Source organism: Dendropsophus ebraccatus, chromosome 5 (genome assembly GCF_027789765.1).
Source record: "Dendropsophus ebraccatus isolate aDenEbr1 chromosome 5, aDenEbr1.pat, whole genome shotgun sequence".
Lineage (NCBI taxonomy): Eukaryota > Metazoa > Chordata > Amphibia > Anura > Hylidae > Dendropsophus > Dendropsophus ebraccatus.
The window spans coordinates 27,643,333-27,663,203 of NC_091458.1; the positions used below are offsets into that span (position 1 = coordinate 27,643,333).

At 40.9% G+C, this 19,871-nt stretch overlaps 1 protein-coding gene across 11 annotated transcripts in view; it reads left to right on the forward strand.

Annotated features, from left to right (window-relative positions):
- Positions 1-19,871, forward strand: part of TENM4 (teneurin transmembrane protein 4) — an 890,102-nt gene that overhangs the window by 728,803 nt on the left and 141,428 nt on the right. For all 11 annotated transcript variants that reach the window (XM_069969727.1, XM_069969733.1, XM_069969734.1 and 8 more), the window contains one exon: positions 14,945-15,191. In XM_069969727.1, the coding sequence (XP_069825828.1) occupies positions 14,945-15,191 (247 nt within the window). The remainder of the gene's footprint in view (positions 1-14,944; positions 15,192-19,871) is intronic.

Consider the following 19,871-nt stretch of genomic DNA (forward strand, 5'->3'; position numbering starts at 1 on the left):
ATTATTTCCCTCCCCCATCTTCATATCTACGTGATGGCCGCTCGCAGTATGCAAATGAGGATACCATTTAGCGGCACTTTTCTAATGCAAGTTGAGAGATGTCGTCTGTCACTGCGGCTTTGAAAAGAAGATCGAAAATGTAATTAAAACCGTTCTTTTGTGTGAGTTTTCATTTACGTTTTTTACGAACAATGTGATAATCTCTGAAGATACAACCTCGAAGAAAAGAAAGCAAAAGAATGACTGTAAAATAACCTGAGAGAATCCGCTGCCTCTCAACAAGACGGATGTAAATACAATCCCGTAACTTGGGGATGGCTGGGAATTTTTTATCCATACAGCGCCGGAGATGAAGAGGAATGGCTGTAGGGGAATAACATGGCATTGACTTTCCTTCTTCTGCCATGTTTAATCTATGGCATCTGGGTAAAGATTTATGCCATGCTGTAGACACCAGTCTGGGTTTATGTTGTTTTATTGCTTATATATATATATATATACTTCTTTTATGACTCTATCCATCCGTAAATATATATGGTTGACCCTAGCAACCAATCAGATTCCACCTTTCATTTTCCAAAGAGTCTGTGAGGAATGAAAGGTGGAATCTGATTGGTTGCTGGGGGCAACTGAGCCAGTTTCACTTTACACCATGTTTGATAAATCTCCCCCATAGATTCCAAATAGATTCTGGATTATTGGATGTTGGGAACCATGTTTTTGGCCACAGTGGGTGGAAATGTTAGTGTTTTTTTAACACCCTTATTTTATATAATTGTAATGTTAGTGTCTATTTCCCAGTACCTAGACCACCTGTGGTTCTGCTTAAATGATTCTGTTGTAGGGATTGCCTATATGGTATAATAAGAAAAAAGGAGTAGGGGGTTTCTCTTGGCATCCATGGGAAAAGGTATGCAAATTATTGCATTGGGTTGTCACGGGCTTAGCTGTTTAGGGGTGTAGCTGTAGAGGCTGCCCAGAGAGCCTGAGTGGGTCCGTAAAGTCTCTCTTACCCTTATTACGAGGTCATAAATGAAACATTATAGTTGAGGGGCACTGTGACAAACCTTTGGCTGTCCCGGCATTATGGGAATGATAGTTTTGCTACAGTTGAAGGGCCGTAAGTTTGACACCCCTGCTCAAGATTGTGGTCCAACCCATAAAAAAGTCAAGATACATGGCTAGTGATTTGGTAGCTCCATAGACAACGGATACATGCAACTTGTCACTCCATTCATAACAAAGATCTGGAGGCCTGTTCTGAAGATTATGGGGGGGATCCAGTGATGCAAAAGTTACACCTTATCCTTTGTCTAAGGAACACATGATTTTAATGCAGAATACCATTTTTTTGGCAGTTTTTTTTTCCATTCACTTCATGGGCCACAGGCCAAACAAGTTATTGTAGTTGAAAACTTTTGGAGATGTTTACCCCTCAAAATACATGCAATTCTTTGCCACAGAGTGCACATACCCAGACCAGACCCCCCATCCCTAAAATGTCAAGTTGGCCAGCATTCGCAAGTTCCGTAATTACAGTCTGTATTATTATGATGAGGAGAAAAGAGTAGTAAGGTTTGCTGCACCTAACTGATGTATATAGTATATCGTAAATCACCCCCTTCGAGTGCACTACTGTCTCAGCGCCTGGAGAGTGGGAGTAAATGGAAAGATGTAGTAGGCTCTCTAGAGGAGGGTGGTGTGGTAGAGAAAATATATATACTTAAATAAACAATGTGAAATAGTATTGAACATTTATTATAACCTTATGAATGGGTATGATGATTGGTCAGTACCTAATTGTACCAAAACAATGATTAAGAAATATTCCAATAAATAAACCTTAAAATAAATTCCAATCGTTATGCAATAAAATGTAAAAAATAAAATAAATAAAATGCAGAGAGCCAAGTGGTACCGGCTGCGCCGCGCCCAGCGCAGACAGTCCACACAACAGTATTATGCGATTTTCCCGAGTTCCTGTATCAGATCTTAGATCATATCTGTATATATCATCGTGATCCCATTTGGCACAATATCAATCCTTGTAAGTCTTGTATGTTATATCAAGATAGCCAACGGATGAGTCTTTTAAATCACGTATCGCTTAGTAGTTTTATATAGCTGCAATAGAAGTAGCGGGGCCCATGCAGTCAGGCAATGTTTATTCATATGTAAACAAATAATGATACAGTTAGATTAATGGTGGTGGAGCAATCCACCTCTCACCTTGTCGTTGGCAGCTCTCACAGTCCAATGCGGTGATGTCAGGGTTGACAATATAGATATATTTGGTCCGCTTGGAAGCTCTATGGACGTGGTCTGAATTCGTGCCTTGTGCTGTCCTATGTGGGGTTATCTTTGAGCCGTTAATGGCGTCCGCATGTCAGTGAGCGCGCGCTCTTTTGAAGCTACTGATAGTGAGGATACGGCTTTGGTTCGGGAACTATAGATCACAATGGATCGTAATTATGGCTCCGTTATCCCTTTATTCTTAAACGCGTTTCAGGAGGTTTACTTGCTCCTTTCCTCCTGCTCCTTCCCCGGACGAAGGCAACGAAACGCGCGTCGGGGTGGTGGCGTCCTGGAGGATACACACTATATATCACCGCAAAAGGTATCTAACTGGCTGGATCTCTAGATTTGGTGGGGAAATAATAATAGATGAAGGGTGGACAAGAGATTTATCAATTGGCTGTAGGTTTACTCTATGAACTGAATGCACTAGCACTTTATTATTTATTATATTTATTATAGTGTCCTACTGTATGATTCTTTAGAATATATCCCCCTGTTCTGTGACATTTGTTGTTGGTCAGTGATTCCAGCACATGTGATTTGGTTACTGTAGAAACACCTCTAGGATAGTCACTGTTCTTTTTAATGTTTGGTCTGTCTCTCTTTTTTATGGAAATTGTTTTAGGGTGCCTTCACACCTACCGGATCCACAGCGGATCTTACTTCTGCGAATTTGAAGCGAGATCCACTGCGGATCCGGTACCATTCACCCTAATGATAGCACATACCCGCAGCGGGATTGACATCCCGCTGTGAGTATGAGCTTTAACCCCCTGATGCCTGCAGCCCCGCCGCATCCCCGCCTCCTGCAGCTCCACCGCTGCCCCCATCCAGCCCCGGCGACTGCATCCCCAATCGCCGCCCGCACGCATCCTCGATCAACGCCCGCATCCCCCATCATCTCTGCAGCCCATCTGCATTCCCGATCATCCCCGCAGCCGGCACGCATCCCCGATCGCCGCCCGCAGCCCCCCGCATCATCCCTGCAGCCCGCCGGCCGCCGCCGAGAGCATACATTACCTGCTCCTCGGCGCAGCTGCTGGGATGATGCGGGCGGGCTGCGGGGATGATCTGGGATGCGTGATGGCTGCAGGGATGATGGGGGATGCGGGCGGCGATCGGGAATGCGTGATGGCTGCAGGGATGATGGGGGATGCGGGCGGCGATCAGGGATGCGGGCGGCGATCGGGGATGCGGGCGCCGGGGCTGATGGGGCAGCGGTGGAGCTGCAGGAGGCGGAGATGGAGCGGGGCTGCGACCATCAGGGGGTTAAAGCTCGTACTCACAGCGGGATGTCAATCCCTCTGCGGGTATGTGCTATCATTAGGGTGAATGGTACCGGATCCGCAGTGGATCTCGCTCCGAATTCGCAGAAGTGAGATCCGCTGTGGATCCGGTAGGTGTGAAGGCACCCTTAATGTATATTCAATAAAGATACATAAGTTGTTTGCTACGAAAAATCAGCATTTGTTTTCTTTTTTGGTTGTGATATGAATAAACATTGCCTGACTGCATGGGGCCCGCTACTTCTATTGCAGCTATATAAAACTACTAAGCGATACGTGATTTAAAAGACTCATCCATTGGCTATCTTGATATAACATACAAGACTCACAAGGATTGATATTGTGCCAAATGGGATCACGATAATCATATATACCGATATGATCTAAGATCTGATAGAGGAACTCGGGAAAATCGCATAATACTGTTGTGTGGACTGTGGGCGCGGCGCAGCCGGTACCACTTGGCTCTCTGCATTTTATTTATTTTATTTTTTACATTTTATTGCATAACAATTGGAATTTATTTTAAGGTTTTTTTATTGGAATATTTTTTTAATCATTGTTTTGGTACAATTAGGTACTGACCAATCATCATACCCATTCATAAGGTTATAATAAATGTTCAATACTATTTCACATTGTTTATTTAAGTATATACATTTTCTCTACCACACCACCCTCCTCTAGAGAGCCTACTACATCTTTCCATGTATCATTATGATGCCAAATCTTTGCGGTACTGCTTCAGCCGCATGACTACAGTATAGTGATGTGAAGATTTAAAGTGATTCGGAGCTCCTGGCATCATAATGATACGTGGTGATTTAAGGTCCGTGAATCCGATCCGTAGCACATCTTCTTTGCACGGAATGTGTAAATGCAGCCTAACCAATCTTATAGACCTGGCCATTGCTCCATAACACCAGATCAGAACCATGTAGCTTTAAAACTGTGTGTAATAAAAAAAAAATAAGTTTTTGTTTTTCTGACCATTCCTCAGGGCTTTTTTTTCTTTCCCGGAAGGAGGGAGGGGGCTCTGCTCTTGTGGTATCTGACTTTATTAGTAATACAAGTGGCCAGTAGAGCAGCGATTAGTCCCTGTTAACAATGAAGGCAGAGGAGCCTCGCTGTGCTCCCCTGACCTGTAACAAAAGCTCAGTGACCTCCCCTCTCTCCTCCTTATCAAGGAACTTTAATGATTAGCAATGGACCAACAGTCACAGCTTCTGTCCATTCAGCGGAGGCTCCCGCCGACTTACACAAGGTAGAAGGGCCCTTCATTAGCGGCAAAATAAAAGAAGGCCTTTTATTCCTACATTGAAGTTTTAGGCGAGGAGTTGACCTTTTGATGCTTTACAGCTTAAATATTATTTATATATATTTTAAATTGTATGTGTATGATTTTTTTGAGTTTAGTTTTCACATATTTTTAATTGAACATTTAATTTGTTTTCTAATTATATAGTTTTTTAAGTATTAAATTTTTTATTTGATTTATTTATATATATTTTTTATAGCACCAGTGCTGAACAAAAGGTGATTAATTTTTTTTTTCCAACTAGAAATCTATTCAAAGAATAAGGAAAATTGTACTGTTTTAGAATAGTATTTGGCCTGGTTTTACAAAAACTTCTTTGCTGGTGTCAGTTTGACCAAACAGGAATTTTAAATATTTCAACCAATATATAATGTATTTCAAAGCGCTGTCAGCTTGTGAATTGTAAAGAAATAATTTTTGGGGGGAATATTTGTATTTTAACGCCACCCTCAGACCACCCAAAATGTCCAACAATAGGTGGGATTTGTAGAAACCCCATCCATTGTCCAGGCTGGGTGACAAGCTTGTCCCGACAAAATCGAGATTGATGGAAAGTATCGGCCTCTACCACCCAAAGTGTATGTTCATACTCTGCATTTTGGACCTTAATTTGAACGTCCTTAACTTATCTGGTATTGTCATCTGGGTGTCTATACTCGGCTGAAATAGTTGTCTCATCTTGTGCCTGTTGGAAGAACATGGTGTTGGTGGTGGCCTATGAGCCTGGATCTTAAACGATTTCTTAAATGGAATCAATCAATGGAAAAGTACAATCCTGTTAGAGGATTTGCCCTTTGCTGCTTAAATCCCTCCTCCCTTAGTAAAGGCCCTATGGGAAAGTTGAGATGTAGCTAGTAGAGCAGTATAGCCTCTGAAACATGGAATACTATGTCTGCTATCCAATTGTCAGTTCCATGAGTGATGCATGTAGCTCCAGGTTTCTAGACAGTGGACTGGCCTCCTTTAAATTCTATCTACGTACATAAAGAACATATCTTTTCCACAGTACCGCTATAATTAATTTTCAGATATAGAAGGTACTTTGTAAGCTTAAATTTTGCCACGAGGGACAAGGTGGCCACAGTAAAGAACCCAAGGCCACCGGCTTGGCTGTCCGTTGTCGCCACTAATCTAGGGCCTGGGGCCAGATACCTAGCTTCAGGCTGTGTTTTCAGGGGTACTAAGATGGGCCATCTGGCAGCATGGACAGCCCTGTTTGCGATGACATAATCTTGTTTTCAGAACCCAAGGGTTGGTGGCTTTGCCAGATGGGCATTTTGACGTAATTCTATCCAAAAAGATGATTTATATCTATATTTATTTTGTTCATACAGATAAGATTGAAGCTTATGCTGGGCGTGTACTGCTTTTACAACATCATTATTTTCCAATATTCCTCTTCTCTATGTTTTTTCGATGTACGTCATATTGTAAAGAACAGTGTCAGGTCCACGGGGTAGCAGAATCCTTCTGTCATTTCATAATCAAGAATGCTGATGGGGAAGAAAAGGCGCTATGAATAAACTTGACAGCCCAGCCGTGAAGAAAAAAAAATACCTATTGATTTTTCTGAACAAAAAGTCAATATTTTTCTTTGGCTCGGCACTTTGCCACATCAGGAAAAAGTTAGCGCGTCTTGTTTATGATTCATGGGAGTTAAGGCAGTAAATGAAGCCGCTCGCGACGTGACACTGAGCCTTTGTGTGCTAACGGATGTGTGCGCTGTGTGTGTGTATGTGCACCGTATGGGAGTCCTATTCAGGCTGCACTGGATATATGGATGGATAATAGATCTATAGAATCCTGTTCCACAGATAACAGGTGCTTTTCTGCTGCCAGATCTGAGCCCGTGCGTTAGGTGTGTGTGGGATTGTACTTTAGTAGGAGACGATATGACAGACGGTGACACATATGGTGCCGGGAACGTTCAGAACATCTGCATTGTTATAACGTCAGGCTTGGTTGTCTCCAGGTTCTAAACATAATTCTACAAAATTATTTATATAGTCTGTGGAAAACCTTATAATCTGGACGGTTTTCAGGACGTAAACTAGATCGTGGAATCGTCCAGAGAAAGTCCAGATCTTGTATGGTAGCTATAATTTGACCTTATTACTGACAGCGAAGACTATCTTAAAGAGGAACTCTGGTTGAGAAAGATTTAACCCTGTTCAGTCCTCGTTTATAATCTAAGCTTGTGTGTCATTGGTTTCTATTACATGAATTGGGCCATTTGTCTGCAGCACATCCTGACTTACACCCTGTAGCTGCTGAAAATCCTCACTTCCTGGTCCACTCTGTCTCACCTTTTCTGTCCTCCCCCTCCCTTCTGAGACAGAGAACACATGATCTTTCTCTTCTGTTTGCCCTGCAAGTTAGATAGATATATACTGTGTTTACTGTACAAAGTAGAAGCAGATTAAGCCAGTGGTGGGCGGATACTGCAAGATGGGGAGGTAAGCGGCAGTGTGTTCTGAGGTGCAGTGCATGTTGGGAGATGTAGTTTCCAAGGCAGATGCCATGATGTAAAATAATTAGTGGGGGATTGGTGAGTGCACCTATATGCTTTTAAAAAAAAAAAAAAAAAAATTTATGGGTTTGCTGGAGTTCCCCTTCAATCTTTTTTTTTTTTTTTTTTTTACATTACAACTGAATTGTTTTATTTTGTGATTTGTGTGTTTTTTTTTAATGCAGTTTTTGTAACTTTGTGGTGTTATAGCATGTACCGTACATTTTTTCTATTGTGTTTTTTTCCCATCACAGACACAAGTTATTCTAATCTTTTTTTAGTGCAGGATAAAAAAAAAGCCACTAACAATTATATACATACATACATAGATATTTAAAATATTTATATATATATATATATATATATATATATATATATATATATATATATGTGCCTGGAACGCACTGTGTGGTTGGAAAGCATCACAAAGAAGAAAAAGGCTTAGAAAAAAACAGTTTTTGCTTAAAGGGCAATTCTGTGTACAGGATACAAGGTAGCAAGCTGATGGGTAGGAGTCCAACCATTGGGGACCCCCATGGATGACGTGAATGGTAGAACACACTCTCCATCTGTGACCTGCACTCCATTCATTCTCTATGGGGCTTCCGGACATTGTTAAGACTTGAGCTCAGAAGAACAGAATAAATAAAGCACTGGCCGTGCCCCATTCACTTCAGGGATGGACCCCCATTGTTATCACCATGGTATGCATAGGGGAATAACTTCTTAAGATGGTGTTAGAACCTGTCTGCTCTTGTCACTCCCATAGAGTTTGACCGAGGATTTCTTCTTTTCTTTGGGTTAAGAGGAGGGGGGGGGGGGGTACGGGAGGTTCCCCTGCTATAGCAATTTGCATGGATCCTCACTGGTATAACATTTATCACTTAGGCTCTGTTCGTATATAATGGGACAGGTGCCGTTTGTCACAAAATGGCATAGCGGTAATCCAGCTTGTACCCATGCTTATCCTATGGTTCAATTGACCCAAAATAGTCACCATTGGACTGCAAGGAACCAAATTAGAGGTGTTTATGCCCACTTTGTTATTGGGGATGGGTAGGGGGTACCATACCAGCTTCTATTCCATGATTGCAGTACTTGAATTCCTATATTCCTAATGGAAACAACACAGGACAATGGGATGCGATATCCACCATTATGGAGGTGACATTTGTAAATCCTTGACTATGGCATTTGGGGAGAACCTAATTGCCGCCGTGTCTCGATGGCTTCCCAATGTCAGCGTCAGTCAATGGCATTTTAATGGACGGCAGAGAGCGTGATAATACTTGATGCATTAAGTGCCACGTCTTCAGCCATATTATGAGGGTTCATATTTTACGTGTGACAGTCGATAGCGACCTATTAATGATGATGATGATGATGATGACGATACGCGGTGGGATCCTCATTACGTCCCTAAGAGAAAGGCCTACAATCCTGCCTGTCATCTTTCACAGCGGCCGATCAATCTTCCCGCCGTTTCTTGCCCCTGATTATTGAGCGCTGCGTACAATCTGTATACTGTTATTATGTTTATGGCATCGTTACATTGTGTGCCGCCATTGCAGCGTGCTGGGGAATTTTTTTTTTTTTGTTGCATTAATCAAGTTTATAGTCCATGAAAATAAAAATTAATATTGTGTTTAGTGAGCGTGCGCTGACAGCTTTTATTCTTCCCTCGGGTGCCGGCGATCCTCTGCGGTGCTGTGACGAAGTATTCGTATTCACTCATATGTTAATGAGCCGCTAGAATCATTTGCTGTGAATGCCTTTACTGCAGTCACATTTAAAGGGACAGACAACACAAAATGTAAAACACAGGCTGCTGTTATTAGCCATTCAGACCCATGGAGCAAAACAGCTGCTGTGCATGCCTCATTGCTCTTCTTAAAGGGGTACTCCAGCGAAAAAAAAATTCTTTTCAATCAGCTGGTTTCAGAAAGTTTATACAGATTTGTCATTTACTTCTGTTTAAAAATCTCAAGTCTTCCCATACTTATCAGCTGCCGTATGCCCTGCAAGAAGTGAAGTATTTTTTCTAGTCTGACACAGTGCTCTCTGCTGCCACCTCTGTCCATGTCAGGAACTCTCCAGTGTAGCAGCAAATCCCCATAGAAAACCTCTACTGCTCTGGACAGTTCCTGACATGGACAGAGGTGGCAGCAGAGAGCGTTGTGTCAGACTGGAGAGAATACACCGTTTCCTGCAGGACATACAGCAGCTGATAAGTGCTGTCTGCATCAGTTGATTTTAAAACCCTTTTAAAGTGTGTGTATATATATATATATATATATATATATATATATATATATATATATATATATATATATATATATATATATATGTATTAAAAAACATTATAGCTCAGTGAGAGAAGAGAAATAATACCTGTCTGATAACTGACCAATATACAATAATGTATACATTACAATTCTCCAATATTCTGTTAATTTGTAATCGGATTGCTGATTTTCCTGATAATATTTTGATGTGTTTGTACCTCCTCCTCCTGAGAGCGCCCCCCAGGGTTGGGGAGGCCCCTGTTATATGTGATCTCTATTGATGAATAAAGTATGAAGTTCATGGCATGGCGCCTGATCCCAGGAGACGCATAAAACGCTCTATTTTTGTGTTTTTTTTTCACGCTTATATTTATTTATTTCCGTCCCTACATTTGCAGAATTAATCCCGTAAGCAGATTTTCACACATCCAGTTCTAAAAAAGCTTCTTTTTCTTCTTCCTTGTCTCCTTTTATCATTTCCAGTTTCTACTGATTCTCATTTGTTCCAACCAAATAAGCGCTGTTCATTAACCCTTCCCTTCCTCATCCTCCGCCATTGTCAGACTGGTGCGCTCTCTCTTCTAACACAGTGGAAGAGCCCCCACCAGTATATAGAGCTGTCTGCATATGGGAAAGCTGGGTGAATTAGCAGATTTTCTAATTGGAGGGATCACGTATGACTCTATACCTAGACAAGTTTGCCATTCAGGAGTCTGGGAAAGGTAGGGGGCAGCCAATATGACCACCAGAGGTTTTCTACAGACATCTAACAATTAGGGTACAGAGACCTATCGCTGTACAAGAATAAACTGTTGCTTTTCAGGGCTCTAGGAAAGCCTGGTACCCACCACTATGGGTTTCCTAGGGTATCACATTTATCTGGTAACCACCCAAGATAAAGTAATGGCACGTGTGCCTGTAGAAAAGCTAGCCATCTTGCTGTTCAGGAGTCTAGAAAAGCTGGGGGGTAACCAGTACAGCCGCCATAGATTTTCTAGTATTTTTTTAAAACTTAATTCTGCTTTCTTGCAATGTAGCAGCATTTAGGTAGACGTGTGTTACTATACAGATATGCACGGAACTACATCATGTGACAGGTCTGCTTCTCAGGATTCTGGGAAAGCTAGATGTAAGATAATATGGCCCCTATAGAGTGCAAAACATCTAATTCTTGTAATGATGAAATATTTAGTATGGCGGCAGAACTACACTGTGAGCTACAAGACATGAGAGATTGGGCATTCAGGTTTCTGGGAAAGCTGGGTGATAACCAGTATCACCATCCTATATTTTCTAGAACTTTAAACATTTGATTCTCTTTCCTTGCATTGGAGCAGTATACAGGCAGACATGTATATGACTGGATAAGTGTACAGGGAACTAGATGCATGACTTGCTTTTCAGGAGTCTGGAAAAGCTGGGTGGTGACCACTGTGGCTACCAAAGCTTTACTAGAAACTTGGACATCCAGCTTTTCTGTGTTATGTTGAAATAGTGAGTTAGGGGATACATTCTACTGTATGAGGAGAAATGTGCCTTTCAGGGTCCTGGGAAAGTCTCTAACAGAAACCAAAAAGAATTATTAGGGCATCTAATTGAACAGAACAATAGACCAGATATGAACAGACCTTAACAGAAGTGAACAGTGACTGTTCTTTACTTAGGAGCCCAGAAGAGCCAGGTCATCATTGAGCCAAAAGGACAGAGTTTGACTTGTGTCATGTCTGGCAAATTTTGGTAAATTTTGGTCACCACAGGGGTGATCATGGCTGTGGTGCAAGGTCAAGAAAATGGGCTAAGAATATGTTTCTGTTAGGCCGTAAATATATATATATATTTTTTAAACATTTTTGTATTACAATTTTTCTTTTATTTATTTTTATTTTTTATAGCCATCACTTACTTTTATGGCTATTATAATTACATTTTAAGCATATATGTCAGACATTTTCCCACAGAATTCAATGTAATTTGAGGGGGACGGACGGACATGAAAGGTCGCAGTATAACGTGCTGCAACCTGACAGTCACAAGGGATAAGAGATGGATTTCTTTGACTGTTAAGTCACGGCCACTTGTGGGTCACGATAGGTCTCCATTCACTCACCTAAGCAGTGATACAGTGCGTTACCATGAAGCCCTGGTATTTGATGATCATTGTGGTCAACATTCCCATTGACCTCTGTGGTGACCCGGAGAACTACGTGATACCGATGACACCAAAAGTAGATCATTCATGGCAGCCGTTCAGACCTCAATTCTGATGTTCTTGTCCTGGGGGTATAGAGGGTGGGACGTTCAGCACTCCTGTAATCCTCACTATAATTGCCTTTTTGTGAAGAAGCCCTGGAGCTACGTTATCCATCTACACGGACAGTCCGTGACAGCCACTTAGATACTTTTTCATCGCTTTAGATACTTGGACTGCTTGTTCCAGGACTTTATTTTTTCCAAAAACAGCGCCACTGTTATCCATGGGTTGTCTACGGTATTACAGCTCACCCTGTTTAGTGTTGTCTGTTGCCAAGGGCAACTAGCAGAATTTTGACAGCTGTGGCTACTACTTACTGCATAGCACATAGAAGTCATCGACCTGCTCCATAGCCTCAAACTATGTTTCCTTCTGTGTCGCCTCATAAACCGCGCCGATTATTCATCATCATTAATTGTATTTCGCCTTCAATGACTGAGGAATAAGTAAGTTATTAGAATACAATAATGTGTTTATGGCCACCGCACCCTGACAGGGACCACACACAGGGTCGTGTGGATGACGCCATTAACTCTGACAATGCTGGAATCAATCTAGTCATGTTCTGCTCACTGATCACAATAACTATGAATCCTGCTATTGAGACTGTTCAGATACAACCCCCATAATACCATAGCATAGTACCGCATATAATCCTGTATGTTTACATAAATATTTGTGTGTATGTATATATATATATATATATATATATATATATATATATATATATATATAGTTTTATAGTAGTTATATACTACTATATGTATATATACTATGTGTATATAGGGGACAGTGTATAGTACTTATATTCTTGTATATAGGGTGCAGTATTATAGTAGTTATGTTCTTGTACATAGGGAGCAGTATTATAGTAGTTATATTCTTGTATATAGGGGCAGTATTATAGTAGTTATGTTCTTGTACATAGGGAGCAGTATTATAGTAGTTATATTCTTGTATATAGGGGCAGTATTATAGTAGTTATATTCTTGTACATAGGAGCAGTATTATAGTAGTTATGTTCTTGTACATAGGGAGCAGTATTATAGTAGTTATATTCTTGTATATAGGGGCAGTATTATAGTAGTTATAATTTTGTATATATGGGGCAGTATTATAGTAGTTATATATTGTATATAGGAAGCAGTGTTATAGTAGTTATATTTTTGTACATAGGAGCAGTATTATAGTAGTTATATTCTTGTACATAGGAGCAGTATTATAGTAGTTATATTCTTGTACATAGGAGCAGTATTATAGTAGTTATATTCTTGTACATAGGAGCAGTATTATAGTAGTTATATTTTCGTATATAGCAGCAGTATTATAGTAGTTATATTCTTGTATATAGGAACAGTATTATAGTAGTTGTTCTTGTATATAGGAGCAGTATTATAGTATTTATATAATGCACAAGCCAGGTAGGAAAGCAACAGAAAGGTAACCAGTAGCACTCACCAGTCTTCAGGCAGTACGTATCTTTATTTCAGGGTGACATCAAACAGGTTGGTGTGGGGCAGGGGGAGACAGATCCAGTAAATGCCGTGCCCTCAGGCTACAGCCGTTTCGCGGGTAAACTTCCCGCTTTCTCTGCACTTTGGACCTTAATTTGAATGTCCTTAACTTATCTTGTATTGTCATCTGGGTGTCTATACTCTGCTGAAATAGTTTTTCTCATCTTGTGCCTGTTGGAAGAACATGGTGTTGGTGGTGGCCTATGAGCTTGAATCTTAATAGCTTGAGAAAGCGGGAATTTTACCCGCGAAATGGCTGTAGCCTGAGGGTACGGCATCTACTGGATCTGTCTCCCCCTGCCCCACACCAACCTGTTTGATGTCACCCTGAAATAAAGATACGTACTGCCTGAAGACTGGTGAGTGCTACTGGTTTGTGCATTATGTTGGATGGACTTATATCTGCAAACCAGTCTGAGCACCACATATAGGCAATCGGGTTTGAACAATCTTGTTACCCGAGATACCAAGAGTGACACTTCCTACGCTTAAAACACATTTGTGAACACATTCCTCACCACTGAAAGCGATAGTGCCGACATCTCTTTGAAGCTTGTGTGGGTTATAGTATTTATATTCTTGTATATAGGGGGCAATGTTATAGTAGTTATATTTTTGTACATAGGAGCAGTATTATAGTAGTTATATTCTTGTGTATATAGGAGCAGTATTATAGTAGTTATATTCTTGTGTATATAGGAGCAGTATTATAGTAGTTATATTCTTGTGTATATAGGAGCAGTATTATAGTAGTTATATTCTTGTATATAGGAGCAGTATTATAGTAGTTATATTCTTGTATATAGGGAGCAGTATTATAGTAGTTATTCTTGTATATAGGGGCAGTATTATAGTAGTTATTCTTGTATATAGGGAGCAGTATTATAGTAGTTATTCTTGTATATAGGAGCAGTATTATAGTAGTTATATTCTTGTACATAGGAGCAGTATTATAGTAGTTATATTCTTGTATATAGGAGCAGTATTATAGTAGTTATATTGTTGTATATAGAAGGAGTATTATAGTAGTCATATTCTTGTATATAGGGAGCAGTATTATAGTAGTTGTATTCTTGTATATAGGAGCAGTATTATAGTAGTTATATTCTTGTATATAGGAGCAGTATTATATTAGTTATATTCTTGTATATAGGGGCAGTATTATAGTAGTTATATTGTTGTACATAGGAGCAGTATTATAGTTATATTCTTGTACATAGTAGGCAGTAGTATAGTATTTCCTCATTCGTAGGTGTCAGTAATATAATAGTCACCTTTCTATTCTTGTGCATAGGATATGTTCATGGTTTTGCTCCAACTCTGAAGCTTAGTAATCAGCAATCACACATATCACTCTCATTTTGGACTTTGGTAATTTATTTTTATAATTGTACATAAAGTAGTTTTCTTTTAACTGTGTTTATTGTCTTATGACTTTTTACAGTTTAATATAATTTCGTGTATTTTTTTTAATATCTTTCAGATCAGTCGCTGGGTCTGCAGAACCATCTGAGACTGAGAACGCCGCCGCCCCCGTTGTCTCACCCGCCAAATCCCCACCATGCAGCTTCCATCAACTCCCTGAACAGGGGTAACTTCACCCCTCGTAGTAACCCAAGCCCCGCTCCCACGGATCACTCACTATCAGGAGAGCCACCGGGCAGTGCCCAGGAGGCTATCCATGGTCAAGACAACTGGCTTCTCAACAGCAACATCCCCCTGGAGACCAGGTACTTCTCAGTAGCTGCTGACATATATTCAGGTTGTTTTGGGTTGCGGATGATGACAGGTTAAGACAAAAACACAGTCTTGCTAATTGCTCATAAAAGGCCGAGAAAAAGCAATCAACACTGCAAGCCTTTGTATTCTTTGCCGTCCGAGTGTGTGACGAGTAAAAGCCTTTGAAAGGGTGTACTGCAAATGTTACGTTTATCCAAGCCTGTCAGTAGTCGGCTTATTGGACAAGCCCCAACAAATGACACCAATACTGTGTCATTCAGCAAGAGAAAAAACACAGGAAAGACCTAATAAACTCAGCTATAAAAGTAAAATCTACGGGGAAGGCAAACAAAGAAGGCCTACGAAATTAGCGCTGCCAGGGATGATCCAAAAGTTCATATGGATTAAAATAAAGTTTGGTTTTATTAAAGTAAATAGGATAAAATAAAAAAGTAGTGTCCCATCTGGGTCGCTAATAAAAAACGTGTTTCAGGTCGCTTAATGACAACGCCTTTCAGGTCATCCCTGTACATGTCACACAGTAAACAGCAAAAAGGCTAGATCATCGTAAATATCATCCTGTTTACAGTGGCGCTTAACTAAAGATAATGTAAAATCTATATAAAGAAACTGCATCATCTCTGGTTGGTGTGGGTCCTTGGGTCAATGTTGACCCATCATCTACCCATCATCTACCCCAACCTCTGGGTAGACAACCATGTATACGTGTCCCAGAGTGACATGGGCCACCAAGCTTGTGGGCTCTGACGTTACTTGATGCTAATTCCATTCCCACACACAAGATATGTCTTGGCCAGGGATTGTACTTATTTGGCCACAACAGATTCTCTAAACCTACATTGTGGCTACCATTTAAAGGCCATTTCCACTGACAAGAGGAACCTGTGGAGTATTTTGATGAAGGTCTGCTTTGTACGGGTATGTTCTCCCTGAGGAATTGAAGAGGAAAGTTTTCTGCTTGAAATTCCTCGCCTTTACTACTCTGGCGTCAATTCAAGCAGAATTCAAGCCCTATTGACTAATATAGGATTCTTGTAGCAGAATCTGCCCAAAGAATTGACATCCGGGGTGGAAAATTCCGTGCGAAAATTCCACTATGTGAACAATGGAGCGTAAATCTCACTAAACACAAGGTGTTCATATTTTCATATTTTATGTGCATATTTCATATTTTATGTGCAGAATTTCAAGCAGAATCTGTGGGAAATTAAGAAACAAATTCTGCTTCAAATTCCTTGCTGGTTCCATAGTGTGAACATACCCTTAGGGTGCAAACACACAGGACGTATATGCAGCGAGTATATGAAACTCGCTGCATATCCCGTCCCTGTGTAGTCAATGGCAGGCAAAATCGCAGCAGGGATGAACATCCCTGCTGCGAGTTTGTCTGCAGCCCGCCCTTTTAACCCCCCCGGCCGCCGGAGCGTATACTTTACCTGATCCCGGCTCTGGCGGTTCCCGGTGTCTTCAGCAAGCCGGAGCGGGGACCAGGTAAAGTATACGCTCCAGCCAGCCGCCGCCCGCAGCCTCCTTAACACATCCTGCAGCCCCAATCATCCCCTCGCCCGCCCGTCAGCCCCGATCGTCCCCACGTGCGCCCGAACGCCCCCCCCCCCCTCCGCAGCCCCGATCTGCGGGCGGCGGCTGGCTGGAGCATATACTTTACCTGGTCCCCGCTCTGGCTTGCTGAAGACAACTGGAACTGCCGGAGCCGGGATCAGGTAAAGTATACGCTCCGGCGGCCGGGGGGTTAAAAGGGCGGGCTGCAGACAAACCTCGCAGCAGGGATGTTCATCCCTGCTGCGATTTTGCCTGCCATTGACTACACAGGGACGGGATGTGCAGCGGACTCGCTGCATATACGTCCTGTGTGTTTGCACCCTTAGGCTGGGTTCACACTATGTATATTTGAGGCTGTATTTGGTCCTCATAGCAACCAAAACCAGGAGTGGATTGAAAACACAGAAAGAATCTGTTCACATAATGTTGTAATTGAGTGGATGGCCGCCATATAACGGTAAATAACTTCCATTATTTCAATACAATGGCCGTTGTTTTAAAATAACAGCACATATTTGCCATTAAATGACGGCCATCCACTCAATTACAACATTATGTGAACAGAGCCTTTCTGTGTTTTCAATCCACTCCTTGTTTTTGTTGCTATACAGCCTCAAATATACAGCCTCAAATATACGTAGTGTGAACATAGCCTTAAAGTACATCTAAAACCATTAAACTTTTTGTTTATCTAGTACAATGTGTTTTTTCCTAAATTAATCATACACATTATAGATGTTGGCCAAACCCACTATTTTCAGCATCTCATTTTTTATGGTGGCACCCTGGTGGATATTAACCAAGAAAAAAAACAACATTAATTCTAGTGCCTGATTGTCCACACCGAAGGATTTTGGTATTAGCTCCCTCCCCTTTTTTCCATTTAGAACACATGCATGCTCTGCCAAGCCAAGTAGTGTATAGGGGGCAGGAGAGACAACTTATGGGCTCTCACTCTCACTTTCACTTAAGAAAAACTTTTCCATGTCCCACAGGTATGTCAAAAGTTTTGATCAGTTTGGAGCTTGATGCAGAGATCTTCGCCGATTGGGAATTTCAGCATCAAAAGCCTGACTTATCAAAACTTTAGACATGTCTTTGTGATTGTAATGCTTTTCCTTGGATTCCTAGATTGTCTCCTAAATCATCTTCCATTAGAAGAATAGTGAACTTTTTTCTAAATTTTTTTGATAACCTTTCATGTTGATGCTAGAAAGTATAAATCCAGCTCTTGAGACCCTTATCAGACATTCTTGTCTTGGAGCTCTCGTAATTTCCCGTTCTGCAGTTACCGAAGAAACTTATGACGTCCCTCTGAAGTATCCAGACATTGTGCTGCACCTTCTTCAGAACCATATTAAACTCTATGTAATAATGGTTAGAATGGGAATTTGCCCTTTCCGGGTCAGTGGCAGCATAAAGGCTATCAAATGTGAGTTAGGTTGTCCACATGACTATGAGAACCTCAAATTGTCCCGCCATGACCATTGCATTTTGAGAAACAATTAACATCAATTTTTTCAAAAACAAAATTCCAGTTGACAACCATATAGGGACAACCATTTACTTCTTTACCCGTAGAAATTTCATGGCAAATCACAGTGCACATTAGACGCATAGTCGCTCGGTGACCACTAACTAGAGCTGACATTTCATATAGCCCATTAATCAAAAAAAGTGTCTGGCCTCATTTTCTCTAATTAGGCAATTACACTGAGAACCTATATTATACAGCCCGTGTCCACAGGTCAGAACTGGAGAGGATTAATTCCGATGCAACTACAGAGCAAAATTGCAGTGTTGTGTGTTTTTGGTCATGGCTTGACCTATAACCACTTTGAAAGGGTTAAATGACCTTAGTAGATAAGGAGGAGTTTATGGCTTATGTATTTTATTTTATTTGAAATGTATTGAATTATTATTATTTTATTTTTTTTGTATCCCTTTGATAGTCACTGTACTGGTCGGGGACTAGATAGAAACTTGGGTTACTGCTTTGACCTTGGCATACACATTTGCTTTTTTGATGAACAAGATATTCAGTCATCAGCAAGGCTTTAGAGTGCAATTGAATTATTATTATTTTTTTTTACGAAAATTTCCATGGAATCTTAGAAGGAAAAAAGTTGCACCAATTACAGTCTAGTTGCATCATGAGTCTCAGGGTTGTCTTGGGTATTGCATAACTTGAGTTTCTGCCTGGTCCTCGTCTTAGAGGGTTAAATGTGCCTGTGACTGTTGTTAGCAATGTTCCAGGGTATATGCCTAATTAAAAATTTTTTTTACATATTTTCTTATTATTTATCAGTTATAGGCTGGTATACCAATTCTAGATTCTAATTCTGGGCCACTTTGTGTTAGAGCCATATGGGGAAGGGGGATGTTTCCTACATCCCAATAGACTGGGCATTTTAAAAAATTCACAGAAGCAAAGTGCGCCAAATTTATTATTTGGCACAAGTGGCACAATACAAATATTATTAATAACTAATATTATTCCCATCTTACCTAATATACTTATAGGACTCATCATGTTAAATATTATTTAAAAAAATCAATCATTTAGCAAACTTATCTCCTTCTCCTGATATGCTGCTGTATCCCTTCGATTGGCTGTCTGGTGTCTATGTAGTTATAATATAAATGCTTTGAGATATGGTGTATATATAATAAATATAACTATGTATACTGTAGCCATATATACACCAGCCAGACCACTGCTTTTAGAGCAGAGCGGTGATCGGTAACCAACACAACAATTGGAGGTAAAAAGCAGCATATCAGGAGGAGGCGGCAAGTTTGGTAATTATATTTTCAAAAATATTTTACTTGACGAGTCCTACAAGTATAACGATGTTAGTTGAGATGAGAATACTATATAATAAATGCGAGGCATCTTCCAGTGTCCATACACAGTGGCGGTCTTTGGCACCAAGCACCCCAAGGGATCACACAGGGGGGCTATAGACTACTGGGGCTTCACAGAGGGGTCTATATACTACTGGTGGCAGCAGAATGGGGTCTATATACAACTTGGAGAGCATACAGGAGGTCTATACCCAAGTGGGGGAGCACACAGGGGGGCTATATACCACTGGGGGAGCACACAG